Source organism: Cupressus sempervirens, chromosome 5 (assembly GCF_028749045.1).
Source record: "Cupressus sempervirens isolate cs-2001-9-10 chromosome 5, ASM2874904v1, whole genome shotgun sequence".
Taxonomy (NCBI): Eukaryota; Viridiplantae; Streptophyta; class Pinopsida; order Cupressales; family Cupressaceae; genus Cupressus; species Cupressus sempervirens.
This window is the reverse complement of record NC_143122.1, coordinates 571482779-571502698: the sequence shown is the minus strand read 5'-3', so window position 1 is coordinate 571502698 and position 19920 is coordinate 571482779. Positions and strand designations below refer to the sequence as shown.

At 34.5% G+C, this 19920-nt stretch overlaps 1 protein-coding gene across 1 annotated transcript; it reads left to right on the top strand.

Annotated features, from left to right (window-relative positions):
• The first annotated feature begins 11481 nt into the window (after positions 1 to 11481).
• Positions 11482 to 17245, top strand: LOC149557217 (kinesin-like protein KIN-8A). Its single transcript, XM_089830152.1, has 8 exons — positions 11482 to 12394; positions 13903 to 14176; positions 14446 to 14499; positions 14584 to 14676; positions 15071 to 15310; positions 15751 to 15873; positions 15980 to 16753; positions 17213 to 17245. The coding sequence occupies exons 1-8, from the start codon at positions 11670 to 11672 to the stop codon at positions 17243 to 17245; spliced, it is 2316 nt and encodes a 771-aa protein (XP_089686278.1). The 5' UTR covers positions 11482 to 11669.
• Positions 17246 to 19920: the final 2675 nt, after the last annotated feature.

The window sequence follows — 19920 nt, the reverse complement described above, 5'->3', positions numbered from 1 at the left end:
ATTAGAAGCTTTAAGAATGTTATAGCTTTGTTCAATGATTTTTTGCAGGGTGCCCTCCATGCTCTAAACTCTCCTCTTCACTTCCTCCACTTTGTTTTCCATATCCTTTTCCTCCTCGGTTTTCCTATTTTGATTGCTACAATTGTCCCTCTCCAATTTGCCCACTATGTATTTAAGAACTTAGATTTCATGGTAAGTCCATTTTGTGGTTCTATAGCTATCAATTGCATTGTTCTTTGCATTATTAAACACATCCATTTGAGGGTTCTCCTTTGTGATGTTGCTCAAAATAACAAGGGTAGGATCAATAAGCTCTTCCATTTGAATTTTTCCCTCCTTATTCTCCTTAACCAGAGTTTTCATCATCTCTCTCTCTTTAGCCCCATCCTCACAGAAACATTATCAAATTTCCTCCAAACCACATTCTTCTCTTTTCCCAAAATCTTGCAAGTGTAATGGCTAGACCCATATTCCTCAAAACCCTACTCATTCTCTTCCTCGCTCCCCTAATTCTCATCTTCCTCATCACTATCCTTCCCTCCTTCTGCCTTTCCTCCTTGGATTCATTTTTGATATCTTTCCCTCTTTTTAGCCTCCTAAAAGGCTTGCTAGTAGAATCCTCCTCTTCATTGACAGGCATCTTACTAGTAATGTTTCTCTTTCAAGTCCCATCCTCTCCTTATTTTCCTCTTCTTTGAAATTGGTATCTTCCTGTTGTCACCTTCCATATCCATGCCCTCTGCTCTCTCATTATAGTCTCTATAAGATGAGATCTCAAAGCTTTTTTTAGGGTTAGGAGTCTCCTTTTTCTCCATTTTTTGATTTTCTTTTTCCCCTTTTTGTGTTGTGGGGTAGCATCCTCATCCATATCTACATGCATCTCTTGACTATCCTCAGTATCAGATGGGATATTATCTTCTCCTGACTCATCCAACTCATCTTTACCCTCTTTGCCCACCTTTCTATTCTTAATTTCTTTCCCCATTGTCCTAGCCTTAAAAAAATCATAAATTAACAACAAAAGCCCCTCATGGAAGGCTAGATTTCTAATAGGCTTCTCCCCATAGTCATTGATATTCTCATTACTTGATGAATATAGGAAAAAAGGGATTGAAATCTTCACCCCATACATGAAATGGTTAAGTAGAATGAAGTGGTGAACCCGAGGCAGTTGAATCTCATGTCTAGGGAGATGTACTTGATAATAACCCTTGACACAAACCTCCACAATGGATTGATAGAGCTCAACTTGTAGTAGGTACTTTTCTTCACTAAAGCCTTCTTTTCCTCCACATCCTTGGTAAATTTGATCACAACCTACCCAAAAATATGTCTATCTCTATAGAATTTCTTTGCAATAATGTGCATGCCCATTACCACAGAGATAACCTCCTCCGTCACCATGAAATCCACCCCATCAATTTTGGTAATCCCCTTGTTCCAACTCTTAACCATGATATGCATAGTAGAGGGTTTCCACCCATGAAGTCATTCGATGAACATGGTAACTTCACTTTTTCCAAAATGCTTCACACCTTAGAGCGGTGATGCCACTTATCTGCTTCATCCTTAGGTTCTTTCCTATGTCTTTCCCCCACCATATTTTCGTCCTATCTGCAAGCTTTTCTTCTGGTAGTGATATCTTTTGATGCCTGATTCCAATTGATATGTATTGTTTTTGTGGAACTTCTTTTAGCCTCATGTAAATTATACCCAAATTCAGGTCTCAAAGTGTGCTGATCAATATTAATAAGGTGTTTCATGCTTGGGCTATCATACTTACATATCAATTTTTGACACATTTCCTATAGCACATAACCTTTCATAATTGACATTTAATGTTTCTCAATCTGCCTAGGATCCTCTCCCTTTCTATAAAATCTAAGATTTCCAATGGAATATTATGTTTGTCCATCCATATTTTCATTTCATCATTCTTGACTGCCTAGTTGGCCAATCTGTCAGCCACTTGATTAGCTTCCCTAGACTCATGAGCCACATATATATTATAAAGGACTTAAGGATCTAAATGCACTCTTCAATGATATTCACAATCGTCCACATAGGTTCATTCTTCTCGTTGAGATCATCTACTATATTCTTAGAATCTCCTTCCAGCCATAAATTTTTGACTCTCATGTCCCGAGCAAGTTTGATGATTTGATGTGTCACAGTCGCCTTTGCATAGTGATTAGTTTGCATACCCAAAGGTGCAAAAATAGCAACAATTCCTTTGCCATGGGCATTATTGATGATTCGACCCATCGTAGCCTTACCAAGGTTGCCTTTAGTAGCCCCATCAAAGTTTTTTTACACCAACCCTTAGGCGGGAAAGTCCGTCTACAGTCCTCCCTCCTATTTCTATCAATTTCCTTTGTGTTGAGAAGAGGGTTATAACCTTTATTGATAGTATAGTTCTCTAACAAAGCGTTAAGGCTTTTGTGGAAGACAACTTTGGCATTAGTTTCTTTCTACCTAAAAATTATGTTATTCCGCTCCTTCCACAATCCCCAAAAGACATGAGGCAAAGTCTATTTCCACAAGCCCTTATTCACATCCACAATAGCTCCATGGTGCCATTGTTCAAAAAGATCTATAGTGTTACTGGGAAAACACCAGGTCACCTTGAAGAAAGACAAGAAATAAGACCATATGGTCCACACTCTCACTATGGTTTTTGCATAGAATGCATCTATTAGGCATCATATGCCCCCTCTTGGTAAGGTTGTCCATTGTCAAGATATGGAATTGGAGCATTATCCAAAAAAAAAATGTTGATTTTGGGAATAAGGCCAACATACCAGGCTTTGGTCCAAATAGGGATTGTTTCGATGTTTTGCATGGTTTTGTAGCCCGAGGCAACAGTGTAGTTTTTGTCCTTAATGTCCCCCCAAATAATGGCATCCTTATTGAGGGATAGAGGGATATGCATAAACATGTCCATCAACAAATTTAGCTCCTAGGACAACTTAGTTAGATTCACCCATTCATTATTGACCATATAGTCACTCACTCTATAGTAAAATCTTTCCATACATAAGTTTTCCCATCTATTATATGGCTTGATGTTCCATAAGGGCCCTTTTCTTAGCCAATCATCATGCCAAAAATTTAAATCTTCACCATTGTCATGTTTCCATTTCACTTTCTCAATGGTTGTGCCCTTATTCCTCATAATGTCATTCCAGATGTTGGATCCCCTTGGGTCATAGTCCCTACTGATGAACTATTTGAAATTAATATTAGCTGCATATTTGTCCTTCAAATTATCTTTCCATTCCCCTATGGAGTTAAAAATCCTCCATATCTATTTAGCTTGCAGAGCCCTATTGAACTTCTTTAGGTTACTAATAAATTTATATTAAATTTATTTTGTATATATTTTAAAAATAAAACTAAACTACTTGTTTCACCTTGTTGTACCTTTATCAATTTTTGTTTTGTTATCGGTTAAACATTACTTGTTCTTGTATTTTCTTGTTTGAGTTCTACCTTTTTAGGTTCAAAGTAGATCAATTCACTATATCCTTCTAGTTTCTTTTCATTGTCTTCTTCATTTTGTTCTGAAAATTCATCAATCCTTACATTAACACTTTCTATTATTTTGTTTGTCTTCTAATTCAAACACTTGTAATCTTTTCTTTTGGTAGAGTACCCTGGAAATATTCATTGATCACTTTTACTATCAAACTTCTCAGTATTATCATCCATTTTGATATAACATTTACTTGCAAAAAAATATAAAGTAATTGGCATTAGATGTACATCTATACTGGGTTTCATACGGTGTCTTGTTTACTCCTTTCTTGAATTGTACTTGATTAGTGTGTATATAGCAATACCAACAACTTCTCTCCAAAATTTCTAAGCAATCCCTTTTTGACCTAATAAAGTTCTAGTGCATTCTACAATAGATTTGTTTCTTCTTTCTAAAATTCCATTTTGTTGAGGCATTATTGATGCAATCAATTGTATTTTGATTTCATGTTCATCACAATATTCATTGAATTCATTTGAAGTAAACTTGCCATCTCTATCTCATCTAAGACATTTCAAAGTTCTTCCAATTTCTTTCTCAACTCTAGCTTTGTACATTTTGAGAATATGTAAAACATTTGATTTAAGAACATTACACAAATCATACTTGAATAGTCATCAACAAATAATACAAAGCTTTTATCTCCATGATAGCTTTCTAGTCTGATTATTTCACATAAATTTGTGTCTACCATGTCTAAAATGTGTTATGTAGACCTTACTTGAGAAACTTGAACTAGTCATCTTCCCTAATTGACATTCCTTACATATTGTGTTTTCTGATTTGTTTAGTATTAGTATCCCTCTAACACTTTTATTCTTGCTAACTTTTACTTCATTATAAAATTTCACACGGTAAAGTATCTTATGCCACAAACAATGACCAAATGTAGTATTCAACTTGAAAAGGTTACCTCTTGTATATTCATTGGTAGATATGGCTTCACTAGTCTTTCCAAATATCTTACATTCTCCATTACTAAAATCAAATTTGAATCCTTTGTTATTCAATTGAGATACACTTAACAATTTGTGCTTTAATTCATCAACCCAATAAACATCTTCACAAGTAATTTCATCAGTTAAATCAATAGAACCTATACTTCTTATTACACGGGGCTAACCATTCCCAAATATGACCGAACCTCTATCACATCGCTCCATGGTTATGAATTTGTCCTTTACTCTAGTCATATGATGTGTGTAACCATTGTCAATAATCCAATTATTGTTACAGTTCATGCTTGAGATCAAAGTCTTTTCTTTGTTGGTTTTAGTGTTGTCAGTGGAGGGGTCTTCTTTTACTACAACAACCTCTATTTCCTCATCATTATCATCTCCATCAATATTTTATTCATTCTCTTCATCTTCAACTATGTAACATAACTTCTTTCTCTTTTGAATGAAATCTTTGTATTTCTTGTATTTATCCTTCTTTTCTTCATCATGCTCCTTTTTTGCTTTGTTAGGACATCTGTGTGCAGGGTGACTAGTATGTCTGCGATTCCAACATGCAATAGGGATTCTTCTTTGCATCTTCCTTTTACTTTTGGAAATCTCTTGGATATTAAAGCTTCAAGTTCCTCTAACTCTTTCTCTTTAGCAACTAGACCTTTATAGTCATCAAATTCATAAACAACAATTTTTCCTTTCCTAGATGATCCAACATTTGTTGATGCTTCAAATGCAACTTTAGAAGTAGGTTGGATATTATCATAAGTACTCCATTCAAATGTTTTACATCTACCAATAAGTGAATCAATTATAATCTTATTTTTATCAATTGTCCTTAACCCTTGTATAGAAAAAACTCTAATTACATACCTATATAGACATGTTCTGAGCATCTTACTAACAATTTCATTTTCTTTGATTATGTTTCCTCCTTCTTTGATGTCTGAAACAATCTCCTTTATCCTTTTTCCATACTCTGCAATAGTTTCATGTTCATGCATCTTCATTAAATCATATTTTCCTTTCAAACCATCAACATTTTCCTACAAGACATGTTCATCTCCTCCATGTATTATCACTAGCTTCTCTCACATTTGTTTGGTGGAAGGAAGATTTTTGATGTTAACATATTCTAAGTTGTTCAAGGCACTTGCAAGTTCTATCATCGTCGAGTTATGGATCAACTATTTTTTTTCTTTGTGCATCAATAGGATTACCGATAGGTGTTGTGTATTCATTGGTAAGATAGTCCACTGCATTTCCTAACAGCCCTAATAGGTGCCACTTCATACTGATCACCCATGAGTTTCAAAATCATCCACATTCTTGTTGAACTTAGGTGTGTCCTTCCTGTACATCTTGATATCTTTAGCCTTAGTTGTTGAGCCTTTTGAAAATTAGGAAACCAATGTTCTGATAGAAATTGTAGGTATAGGAAAGATTATTGAGAGGGGTGGGGGGAAGGGGCGAATCGATAAGCACCAACGCAAAAAAAATTCACAATCCCAAAGCTTCTTCAAATAGATTTACCATTTAAAACTTAGTTAACCTATAATAATATTATTGATTATGAAAACTATAAACATCCATGCAATACATAGAAAACATCGACCCAATACTAACACCAATATTTATCTCGTAGAAACCAGTTAAGGGTTACAAAAGAACTGTTAAATGCTACCTGGATAAGGGATTCCCCTGGAGACCTGTTAAAGTCATATACCATGTTAGGAGTAAATTGGTTAAAGGATTTTACACTCTTTTCATAATGCTATTTTGTTAAAGGATCTATAATAGAGTTTATTAGGGTCACCCGATTAAGAAATTTTATTGTCACAATTGTTAGGGAGTAAGCTTAAAGTTGATGCTTCTCGTCAAGGTGATTCGTGGCTCTATAATGAGATTATGGTGCTAAAGAAAAAAATTTGGGGATATGTAGAAAGATTTGGTTTAGGAAAAAAATGTTAAGAGCCCATTTGTAAAGCTAAATTTGTAATATTCTTGACAAACTTAAGGAGTATGAACTAGAGCTCTGTCATTTGACCAAGGATAGTGGGCAGAAGATGGAGCTTGTTTATGCTTGCTAACTTTTACTTCATTATCAAATTTCACAGGGCAAAGTATCTTATGCCGTAAACAATGACCAAATGTAGTATTCAACTTGAAAAGGTTACCTCTTGTATATTCATCAGTAGATATGGCTTCACCAGTCTTTCCAAATATCTTACATTCTCCATTACTAAAATTAAATTTGAATCCTTTGTTATTCAATTGAGATACACTTAACAAATTGTACTTCAATTCATCAACCCAGTAAACATCTTCACAAGTAATTTCATCAATTAAATCAATAGAACCTATACCTCTTATTACATGGGGCTAACCATTCCCAAATATGACGAAACCTCTATCACATCACTCCATGGTTATGAATTTTTCCTATTCTCTAATCATATGATGTGTGTAACCATTGTCAATAATCCAATTACTGTTATAGTTCACGCTTGAGATCAAAGTCTTTTCTTGTCGATTTTAGTGTTGTCAGTAGAGGGCTCTTTTTTAACTACAACAATCTCTATTTCCTCATCATTATCATCTCCATCAATATTTTATTCATTCTCTTCATCATCAACTATGTAGCATAAATTCTTGTTCTTTTAATTGAAATCTTTGTATTTCTTGTATTTATCCTTCTTTTCTTCATCATGCTCCTTTTTCAGTTTGTTAGGACATGTGTGTGCAAGGTGATTGGTATGTCTATGATTCCAACATGCAATAGGGATTCTCCTTTGAATCTTCCTTTTCCTTTAGGAAATGTCTTGGCTTTAAAGCTTCAAGTTCCTCTAACTCTTTTTCTTTAGCAACTAGACCTTTATAGTCATCAGAGTCATAAACAGCGATTTTTCCTTTCCTAGATGATCCAACATTTGTTGACGCTTCAAATGCAACTTTAGAAGTAGGTTGGCTATTATCATAAGTACTCCATTCAAATGTTGTACATGTATCAATAAGTGAATCAATTATAATCTTATTTTTATCAATTGTCCTTAACTCTTGTATAGCAAAAACTCTAATTGCACACCTCTATAGACATGTTTTGAGCATCTTACTAACAATTTCATTTTCTTTAATTATGTCTCCTCCTTTGATGTTTGAAACAATCTCCTTTATCCTTGTTCGATACTCTGCAATAGTTTCATGTTCATGCATCTTCATATAGTCATATTTTCATTTCAAATTGTCAATATTTTCCTACAAGACATGTTCATATCCTCCATGTATTATCACTAACTTCTCTCACATTTGTTTGGTTGGAGGAAGATTTTTGATGTTAACATATTCTAAGTTGTTCAAGGCACTTGCAAGTTCTATCATCGTTGAGTTATGGATCAAATTTTTTTTTCTTCTCTGTGCATCAGTAGGATTACCAGTAGGTGTCGTGTATTCATTGGTAAGATAGTCCACTACATTTTTTGAGAGTCATAATAGGTACAACTTCATCTTGATTACCCATGAGTTTCAAAGTCATCCACATTCTTGTTGAACTTAGGTGTGTCCTTCTTGTACATCTTGACATCTTTAGCCTTAGTCATTGAGCTTTTTGAAAATCAAGGAACCAATGTTTAGATACAAATTGTAGGCATAGGAAATATTACTGAGAGGGGTGGGGGGAAGGGGTGAATCGATAATCACCAACCCAAACAAAATTCACAAGCCCAAAGCTTCTTCAAATAGATTTACCAATTAAAACTTAGTTAACCTATAATAACATTACTGATTATGAAAACAGTAAACATCCATGCAATATGTAGAAAACATCCACCCAATACTAACACCAATATTTATCTCATAGAAATGAGTTAAGGGTTACAAAAGAACTGTTAAATGCTACCCAGATAAGGGATTCCCCTGGAGAACTGTTAAAGTTATATACCATGTTAGGAGTAAATTGGTTAGAGGATTTTACATACTCTTTTCATAATGCTATCCTGTTAAAGGATTTATAATAGAGTTTGTTAGGGTCACCCGATTAAGAAATGTTATTGTCACAATTGTTAGAGAGTAAACTTAAAGTTGATGCTTCTCTTCAAGGTGATTTGTGGCTCTATAATGAGATTATGGTGCTAAAGAAAAAATTTTGGGGATATGCAGAAAAATTTGGACCAGGAAAAATGCTAAGAGCCATTTGGAAAGCCAAATTGGTAATATTCTTGATAAACTTAAGGAGTATGAATTGGAGCTCTGTCATTTGATCAAGGATAGTGGGTAGAAGATGGAGCTTGTTACTTTCAGTTTATGTGCTATTGCAGCTAGTTTAGGTAAGAAAAACAATGAGGAGATTATGTCTCTTAATACTGTTGAAGCTAACAACCTAGGAGGTCCAATTAAGAGAACTAGGCAAAGTATGAAGAAAAAGGTTATTGAGGTTCTTGGGTCTACTACGGTTGATATCATTTGGAGTACTACGGAGGTAGGCAAGGAGGTAGCAAATATCATTAAAGAGCTTCTTTAGGTGTTGGTTAGGTTCGCTGGTGTGCTAGTTTTTGGTTTGTGTTGTTTTGTTAGTTTTGTTTTTTGTTGTTTCCAACTTTTTGTTTTAAACTCTAGGTTCCAGGTCCTTGTAGAACATGAGTTTGATTCTGTTTGGTTTTATGCTAGTGGTTTCAGGTCCTTGTAAAACCTGATTTTTTGATGTTTTGTGGTGAACTTAGGTTTCAGGTCCTTATAAAACCTGGTGATGTATCTTGCTTATCTTTAGCTTTTGTAAAGGGTTTCAGGTCCCTTCAAAACCTATTTTTGCATTAATCTAAACTATAAATGATCTGTAGTTTACACTAACACTTTCTTAATAAGATCCAATAAAGCTCCTTAGTAAAACAACATACCAATCCAATCCTTTGTTCTGATATGTATCTTCCTTTATAATCGCAACAAACTTCACCAACTATCTTCTTTGTTTCATCATTTTCTAGCCACAATATTCTTTTACTCCTCTATCATGATACAATTGCAACAAAAGAATCTCGTCAAGTAGAAAATCTTGTTCACAAACCCTAAACCTAGATCCAACAATCCAAGTCTAATGATTCAATTAGCTTGATATATCATTTTTCCATAATTCATTTTGACCTTGTAGAAACTTCTTAAAAAATCTCCCTTAAACATATTACCATGATCCTTGTGTCATCGCCTTTTACCTTCGATAACATTTGAGTCATCCAACTTCCAATTTTATAATTATATCTTGAAACTTGTGATATTGCTATCATGATTTAATTGTGTAGTTTTTGTGTCAAACTCATTAACCCATAACTACATAGTTGATTCCTAATAGCAATATCACAATTAAACTTGTTGCGGAAATCATCTCCTACTTATCATCTTGAAACTTCTTCAACTACTCCTTATTTGCCTATAAGTCTTCACTATCTCTTATAAGACCATCTTTGTATCGATAAGATTCCATTCTAGTTTATAAATAAGACAATAATTTACCAATAAGTGTCATGTTCTTTACTGTCTTTTAACTATCCAAATTACCTTCTCCTTCACTCATATCCTGACCAACATCTTCATGAATAGTATCCATCAGTAAAATTAACTAACTCCTTAGCATATATTGATAAGCAATCAAATCATTCATCTATCCACCATTTTTTGTCTCAATTGTTACCCGATAAGATTACTATCGACATATCCTTTACATTACTTAACATCTCATTGTAACAACAATATTTTTCTTTTGAAAAATATGGTAACAAGTCAAAACATCATGCGAAATAGTTTGACATCAATGACAAATAGTATAACTGATTAGATCATGTTATCAATCATATTATATCCTTACTTTATTAGCAACAACAATATCATCAACTAACTAAAGTAGTTATGCCAATAATATCCCTAAAGTAGTTATGCCAACACTTAATATCTATTAAATACATCAAGAGATATCCTTCTTGAGGTGCCTATTTTCAATGAATTGAAACCTACAACAAGCACCCCAAGAAGGATTTATCTCAGTGTATTTTATATATAATAAGTATATATGTGGTAGTTAATAGGTCTAACTAAAAGCTTAGATTTAAAAAAAAATAGTTAAGGTGTTAGATTGTGAAGTACCATAATGAAAGTTGCCTTGCACATTTGTTGTAAAAAGTAAACATATACATATGTACATCTAAAATAGAGAACAAATTATTTTACATTCACAGATGTAATTATAGTGACAACAAGACGTAAAATGTAATAGCATGAAAACATTAACAAAAATTAGTATTTTAAAAAATTCACAAAACTAAACACAATTCACATATATTTCAAAAAAAAAAAAAAAAAAAAAACTAAAACTATATAATAAATCTTATGTAAATAAAACAATACAACTCTTCAAATAAAAGCAATATAAATAGAACTAAAATGATTAACAATAAATTAAAAAAAGCCCCTTTCAAATAAATAAAAATAAATTTCTATAAAGTAAAATAATTGCTAAGTAATTTTAAAATTAAATGAAACTCTTAAACAAATATGATAGTGTAAAAACAAGAATAATTTTTTTGGTCGTTATTAAATAGATATATCCAAAATATCTCTACTGACGCTAAATATTTTAGAATCCACTCATTAGGCCCTAATATCCAATCAACTTATTATAATTTAAACTTTATACTAAAACCAAATTTAATCAAATTAAATAGCACTCAAGCTAATATGGCGGGTAAAAGTGGTTGACAAATTCTTGTGCAATTTGAAATGCTGGATATTATTTTTAAAATTTAAGCATAAGCGTATAAAAAGCCGCTGGATGGACTAACCGTTGGAACAAAATCGAAATACTGCGCTGCTCAGTCCTCACAACACTTTGTACGGACCTCCCAGAAACTGATGCCACCAACAATTCAAATATCTGTTGCAATTCAAGTTAAAAGATCCTCACCCTGCCCTGGAGCTTATAAATGGTAAAGCCAAAATGGAGATTCACGGAAAGAGCTTGATCGGTGTGGGAGTCGAGATTATGATAATAATTGAACAGAAATGGTAAGCAATTCAAAATATATCTTTTGCTTGCATCTGGAATTAAAATGACGAAACTTTGGATTCACAAGAAGCAAGTGGGATCACAAAGTCGAATCTTTGAAATAGCCTGAGCTGTTTTATAGAGAGGTGGAAAAGGGATGAAAATGGCTCTCAAATCCCCTGCAAAGAAGATCAATAGTAATTGTGATGTTGACTCAAGTTCCTCCCAGCCAAGAATGTATTCTTCTGCCGCCGCCGCCAAGAGTAGTTTTGCTCAATTTAAGGAGAAGTTTAAAGCTTTGACACAAAGTCATTCGGAGAAGACTGGCGAGTCACCGACTGAATCATCTAAATTTCCACCCAAGCCACCTAAGGCAGAAAAGAGGAATTCGCCGGCAAAAAGTCCAGTGCCTAAGTATGATGAAAGAATGAGTAGAAGTACCCCTTTAGATCGGTGTGGCTGGATCACTAAAACGGCAGCAAAAGAGAAAATGTCGACTCCCTTTCCAAGCAATTCCTTCGGTGTGGGAAGTTCAAGGCTTCGCTTTAATCCTTTGGAGGGTTTCTGCTGTACTGTTCCAAAGGCAGAGTCGGAAGATGGACATTTTGAAGGTGGAAATGTGAATAGGAAGGGAAAACAGGGGCAGGTTTCTGAATATACGCAGAGGATAATGGTTTATGTGAGGGTGAGGCCTTTGTCTAAGAGAGAAGAGGAGTTGGGTGCGTGTAGTTGTGTTAGTAGTGTTAACAACAAAGATCTGTTCCTGAAGGAGATTGGAAACAAGGGTGACTTTTTGAGGTCTAAGAGGAATTGTACTCGGACTTATACTTTTGATGCTGTTTTCCCACAATCCGTTGAGCAACAAGAGGTTTATAACACCAGGTATCAATTTTTTTTAATGTCTAAAGTTCGAAATGGTTAAAAAACAAGCTATAGAGAAATTGAACAAGATCCAGGGATTGTACATCCTATCTAAAAACAGAGGTGATAAATTTGAATCTGAATCATCTTTTTGCTTTTCGCTTGTTCCGGTAGGAGAACACTAACAATAAAAAGTACGATTTTAATGATTCTGATAAAATTAACGTGGTTTTAGATTTGCAGATTCCATATTCGAATTGAAATATATCTTGTGTGTCATCGAATGATTGACTCATGTCTGTTATTATGAAGTTTCCTTTTAGCATTACCATCTAACGATAAGAGATGTCTACGATCTATAATATTACATTCATGCTTTTGGGTAAGATTGTGTGCGAGTTTATCAGCAATAATGTTTCAAATCATACTCAATGATCCATTAGTAAGATGAGAGAGCTAAGAAACGATGATACTGATAAACTCACACAATCTTACCCAGAAAAGTGGATATAATAATCACGATCTTTGTCACGTTCCTTGGGGACGCTGACTGGTCACTTGCTATCTTGCTATATAATACAATGTCATTACAATTAATTGTAATCTTTAACTTTGTGAACATCGGTTTGTCTTTCATGGAGCATTCATAAAATGTAATATTAGACTTTTGTCTTGAAGATCTCAATTTTACCTCAATTTGTAGATCAGTGCCATTCTCTCTGACGACTGCTTTGCTGCTGTCCCCTCGACATCCCCAAATTTAAGCCCTTGGCCCCCTATTCCTGAACCCTGTCCCTGTATCCCTATATTCTGCTGTTACGAAACTCCATTGAACCATGATTATAGTCAAAGTCGCAGGATACACGGAATTTTATGGATGAAATTCAAATTCCAGCGAATTTTGATCCTTTCTGAACTTCATTTTTATGATATTTAATATAATATTGTTATTTAGTTATTTAACAATGTCAACCTATTTTGACAATTTTGTAGATATATTACTTATATTTAAAAATAAATAAATTTATATAAGATAAATTTAATGTCAATTTTCTGAAAATTTTTACCCTTACCAAAGTTCATTCAAATTTTATGATTGACGAACTTGAATTTGAATTCAAACCTTGTGACTTAAGTTATAAATGTATAATTAATGACCTGTAGCTTAATGGTCAATGATTATCACACCTGAAGAAAATTATAGAAATGGTAGCTTCATATGATGACTTTTCTGAGTAAAATGCATTGATCCCTTGCGTGTATCTCTATATTCTCTGCATCTCTATTCTTTTTGATAGAAAGATCCCTTGTTATCAACTTTATCGGATATCCTAATGGATTGATATCAAGTTTCTTTAAGCTGTTAAGCATTGTGACTAGCAACGGTACAATGTCTTCCCCTAAGAACATTTTAGCTATATGCAGTTTGTCTAAAGTAGATTAACTCAGATTAATTTTCATTTTAGAAGTGTTTTGGGGTTTGCTAAATATTATTACCCGGCATATTGATTGGAAAGAATCCTATCCAGCACTGCAGAGCTTGTTGATGTTGTTCTCCAAGGAAGAAATGCATCCGTATTTTGCTATGGAGCGACAGGGGCAGGCAAAACCTATACGATGTTGGGAACTGTTGAGACTCCAGGAGTGATGGCCATGTCAATCAAAGATTTGTTTGCAAAACTTGACCAGCAGAAGTGTTCCTCTGAGCCAGTGATTTTACTTTCTTATCTTGAGATTTACAATGAATCTGTCCAGGACCTCCTCTCACCTCGAAGACCACTTGTTCTCAGAGAGGATAAACAGGTTTTTTATATTAGTCTTATTAAATTTCCACGATCTATTTGAAATGTAAAATTTTGTTTCTAGATTTGATTATGTATATTTTTTTAGCATCAAAGTTTCAAATTACACTCTGTGATTATGTATATTTTTTTAGCATCAAAGTTTCAAATTACACTCTGTGATCCATGTTCAAGATGACAGAATGCAAGAATGAAATAATCCTATCCCAAACTCTTTGTGTGAGCACATCGGACTTCTTTTATTAACCTGATGAACTGATAACATTTCAGGGCAATGTATCTTCACTAGGGGTCACTCAATTTAGGGCTCGTTCAACTAAAGAGGTATGGTGTTCATTTCTCTCTTCAATATGAGATGTACAAGAAAGACGACAAATCGTTAACGCACTTGTATAATCGGGCTCGCAGGTAATGGAATTGCTTCATCAAGGAAATCAGAACAGAACTACAGAGTCCACTCGCATGAATGAGACTTCATCTAGATCTCATGCCATCTTGCAGGTTGGCATTTTATACTTGAACTGGGTCTTCTAGTTTTACAACTATGGGTCTCTCAGTAGAGAATGTTTTTGTTGGCAAAATGTTCACTACTCTCTTCAGGATTCATGACAAAGGCTTAGCTACTTCCTGTGTACTATATGTTGAGTGGTTGTATTGGGCACTGACAAATCGGTCTTTTGGTGCAATGGCAACCCCACTCTAACAAATGTTATTAGAGCTTGGTCACAAGTTCGAATCTTCAGATCCTCGGATAACATTGAAGGAGAGATTGTTGGCAAAATATTCAGTGCTCCCCTTGGAATTTGTGACAAGGGTTTACCCACATCCTATGTATTATAAGTTGAGTGGTTGTATCAGGCACTGACATAATTTCTATTGTAATGTATTGCTGTAGGTTCTTGTGGAATACAAAGCAATTGAGGGGTCAAGAACTGCTACTCGCATGGGCAAATTATCTCTAATAGATCTGGCAGGATCTGAGAGGGCTACTGCTACAGATCAAAGGACAGCCAGATCTGTCGAAGGAGCCAATATAAACAAATCCCTACTGGCCCTTAGTAGCTGCATAAATGCTCTGGTAGAAGGGAAAAGTCACATACCTTACAGAGATTCTAAACTTACAAAGCTTCTCAAGGTATGAATTATATCATCTCTGGGACGCTGCTTTTTCCTAGAAAAGACATTGTGAGTTTTACATTTTTACATTACACCGTGCATAAAAAAATTGACCAGCAATTGGAATTGAATGTGTACTTCTACTTCACTGATCACAAATTTTCGCATTTTTATAAAACAAGTATCCATAAGGTTACTGAACAGAGCATTTGGTAATTTTTCATATGAAGACTGTGAAAACCCATGGTAAGCCCCTTACACTTTGCATCACTGTGAGGCATAGAAAACTACCTTGACCTTAACAAAGGAACTATTACTATCCCTTAGCTATTAATGTAAGTGCCCCCAAATTTGCTTAAGGAGGTTTTCACAGTTTTTCTCTGAAGTGCTAAATTTCTTTGTGCTATTGCAATGCAAAGTTTTTCAGTGATAACTTACTTAGAGCTTGAGTAATTACAGGATTCCTTAGGTGGAGCTTGTCAAACTGTCATGATTGCAAATATCAGTCCAAGTCATTTATCCTATTCTGAAACACAGAACACTCTTCACTGGGCAGATCGGGCAAAAGAAATTCGTACAAGAGTAAGCTATGACCAGATTCTGTTCAATTTAAATGTTTAACAGTTAAGGTGAATTTGGAACCGGTCAAGGAATAGATCTTTAAATGGGAAGGTCTATGATATTGCAGGTCTGCGTATCAAATGAAGTGGTGGAGAAACCTGAAATTCAAACTGAACAGTCCAGGCTGCTGCTGGAAATGCAAAAGGAGATTAAACAATTGAAAATGGAAAATGATCAACTGCAACAAAGGCTGATTACTATGGAAAGCCAAAGAATAGCTTCTACTCCATCTTGTTCATGTTCATGCCGCGTGCTTACTTCACCTTGTACCGACCATATTCGCATACCCGAGTTGTCCAACAATGCTCATCAAGCGGAGGAACAACATTCTCATGAGGAAGACAACATTCAAGAACTAGAGAGTAACCTCCAACCTTTAAAAGAGGACTCCAAGGTTGCGAAAATGGAGTCTGCTGTAATGGAGAAGCAGTTCGGCACCCATCTAATATCTCTGAAAGAGGAGTACAAGGGTGGTATCATGCACAAGCTTTGTGAAACAGCAACTGGCCTAGAACAGGGAATTCAGAGTAATAAATTTGGCCCAATAAGTACTCACACTTCTTCAACAGAGCCTCTGCCATCTACTGAACAACCAATTCGGAAAACTATTTCAGGCTCTCAAAATATTAATGACATTATTCATCCAAAATCAGATCAATGGGAAAGGAAATCTGGCTTCTTAGATGTACAACCGAAGAGCTCATCTCCAACTCAATCTGTTGAATTTTCATTGCCTGCACCAGGGAAGAAGCGCGCCTTTGGGGATATCACCAACAGACCTGCAGCTCCAAAAAACAGAAATAGAATCGACACCAGGGATGCACCCTCCATGCTTCTGCAGGTAAGCCACATTTTCGTTACAATCTCTTTTTCTTTCGAACAGCCATAGTTCTCGTTGAATCGCGTGCTGATTGCTTCTAGTATTCGACACTTAAATATAACTAAAAGCATACAGATCTTAGGTTCCAGTTTTAGCTGGTTTACTGAAAATATTAGTGTATCACATTTAGCCTAAGAATCTCAAACACAAAAGCGTGGATAAAGAAAAATGTTGGGAAAAATGAATCATACCCAAATCCTAATTAAGAGCATACATAATACCCATTTGAAGAACGCCACTGCATTGAGAAACCCTAGCTTCTAGCTGAGGTTAATCCATGGAAACTAACACTGTTCGTGTGGCTTGCATATCATTTCTTCCTGTCATTGCTTTTAGTTTTCTTCTAAGAAAGTGTGTTTACAATTACTATAAATTGCCGACGCTCCAAATTTCTAAGATGAATTTGTTATGTACCTTCAGCCAGGATTTTATCGTGAACTATCCTATAATTGAGGGCGTGGATCAAGTAGGGCCCAGGCAGCGTTCTGCGCATTAAATTCACAAAATTCGTATCAGGAAAGAAAGCTCCATGTAAACTGTTGCTGTGGCTGTCTCCTGCAAGTGCCTGAAGCATGGCTTGGATGTACCAAAAAATTCGGGTGTTGTAAATGTAACCAAGAGTTCGATTTTAGTCTCATGCCGGAAGACCGATTGGTTCGGAAAGTTTTCCCAATTTGGAGTGAATAGTTAGGTTGGCAAACTCTACGACTGCACTAGATATAATTTATGAGTTTAATTTATTTATATATTAGTAAAGAGGAAAGAAATAGCAGATTATTATTTATTTGTCTATTAGGAAGCTTTGTACATGTAGTAATCGAAATATTTATTAAGAATATTTTAAAAAACATTAGTGCAAATGATTACTACCAGTATACTACAAATTATTAAATAAAGTTTATGTTTAATTTGTAAATTATTATATTTATATTTTATAAATAAAATTAGGAAAAAAAAAAAATTCTTCAACAACATAAATCAAAAGAGTGGTGTAGATTTAAGGGAATAAAATGGTAGTCTTATTTCTTTTGTTTTATGACTAGACTTAATTAATGAGCTCCAAAATTAAATGTTATGTTATGAATTATTATACTATGAACAAGACATTTTTGTTTTATATTAGGAGTAAGTTTGTTGCTTGATAATTAGTCTTAAATAATTAAAACTATATACTTTTGATTCAACAAAATTTAGTATAAATTAAGAATTAAGGGTTGTATGTAATTTTGTTGATTATTGCATTTTGATATCTAATTTTATGTTATGAAAGTAAACATAAAAAGATAGAGGTGTTTTATGATTGAAGAATAAATGTTGTTTATTAAAGATTATATTATTATTATTGTTATTAGTAGTAGTAGCAGTAGCAATAGTAGGAGTAGCAATCGTAGTGGTAGTGGTAGTGGTGGTAGATGTAGCAGAGGTGGTAGTCATAGTAGTGGTGATAGTCATGGTGGTGGTGGTGGTAATAGGCCACAAATGAATCACCATAAATTAAAACTCATTAACTTAATTGATCATCACATAAAACATTAAGCAAGTGATGATAAGAACCAACAATGTGAGAACCCCTAGATTTTATATGTGGGAAACTCAAACTGGTAAAAATCACAATGAGCACTTGCCCATAAAGAATATGTCATTGATATATAGATCATATTACAAAATATGGTGTTTGCAACCAAAGGCATACCACCAATACAATAATGAATTAAAATAGGAGCTCACTGTTGTTGGCTTGAAAATAGATGCTCGCTACTAAATCAACAAGATACATTGAAACAAACCTAAGAATCATAGCCTTAGGAACATACAACTCTTTACTAAGATAAAGAAAGATTATCTTGACAATGTAGCTTATCTGCACAATATTTCAACCATCACAAACACATTGTCACTACCTTTTCTTCTTCTAGCACTAGGATTGGACTCTGCTCTTTTGACTATAAATATTCAATAGTTTGTGTTTTTTTTTTTATTAATAAGAGATCAAAGCCAAGATTTATTATTATTATTGTGTGTTGTGATTAATTATTATTATTTATTAGGCTTGAATAGACTTGAACCCAAGACCTCCCAAATAAGAGGCTCACAATTTACCATTGTGTTGTAGGCTCTTGCCTTTTTTACTAGTTAGTGTATTATTGATGCAGGAGCATCCTAGGTTATTTTATTATCTTGTTTGGGATTAGACTAGATCTGCTTGATGACTTCCTTGAACCTACTTGATAGTTTTTGTTGCAGTTGGCTCAGTGGATTTGTTTTGCCTTTTTTTTCCAAGTTGGCTTGACTTGGCTCAATAAGTGTGTTCGTCGAGTTATTCCTTTACTTCGTTCATCAAGTTTGTTTGGTGGCATGTCTGATTTTGTTCAGCAATGCTTTGATTCTTTGTCCACCAAGTTGTCTATTTGGTTATTCTTTGAGAGTTGACCTATGCATTTAATTTGTGATTTGGATTTAATGTATGAGGTTGGTCATTGGGAAGTGTGTAGACCTATTTTGGGTCATTGATTTATCTAATGTAGATCTATAGTCTTTTGTAAGCCATTTTGGCAAGTAGAAATAAGGAGTCAAATCCTAGGTTTAGGGAGGTTAAGAGGAAGCTTTAAGAAGTCTAGAGTCTAGAAGATCGTGGATCACACATGATGTATGAAGAATATCTTATGTAATTGAATCTTTATACTTGGCTATAATTGGGAAGGCCTACAATTTGACATGTATGCAGTAAATTATTAATTTGATAAAGATCTATTGTTTCCTCTCTTTATGGTATTGCTACTTGGTTATTTCATTTTCATTGTGTTATCTCTGCAAGGTTGCATGGTAACTGGATGAGCCTATGGCCCTAGCTATCATCTTACCTTGTGTCAGTTGGTATTAGATAAAAGGTTATTTTTATGGAGTTTTGTGTCGTGAAGAACCCTAGTTGGATTGGTTGTAGGGTGACAAATATGATTTTTGACCTATAACTTGCAAAGGGTTACGATCTTACATGAACCTATTGTCAAGATGGTTTGAGGTAGAGGAAATGCAGACAATGCTATTATGGATGTTGAGATAGACCAAAGGAGAGGAGTACATCTTGATGATGTTAGCGATGATGAAGTAGTAGTAGCACCTAATCGTGA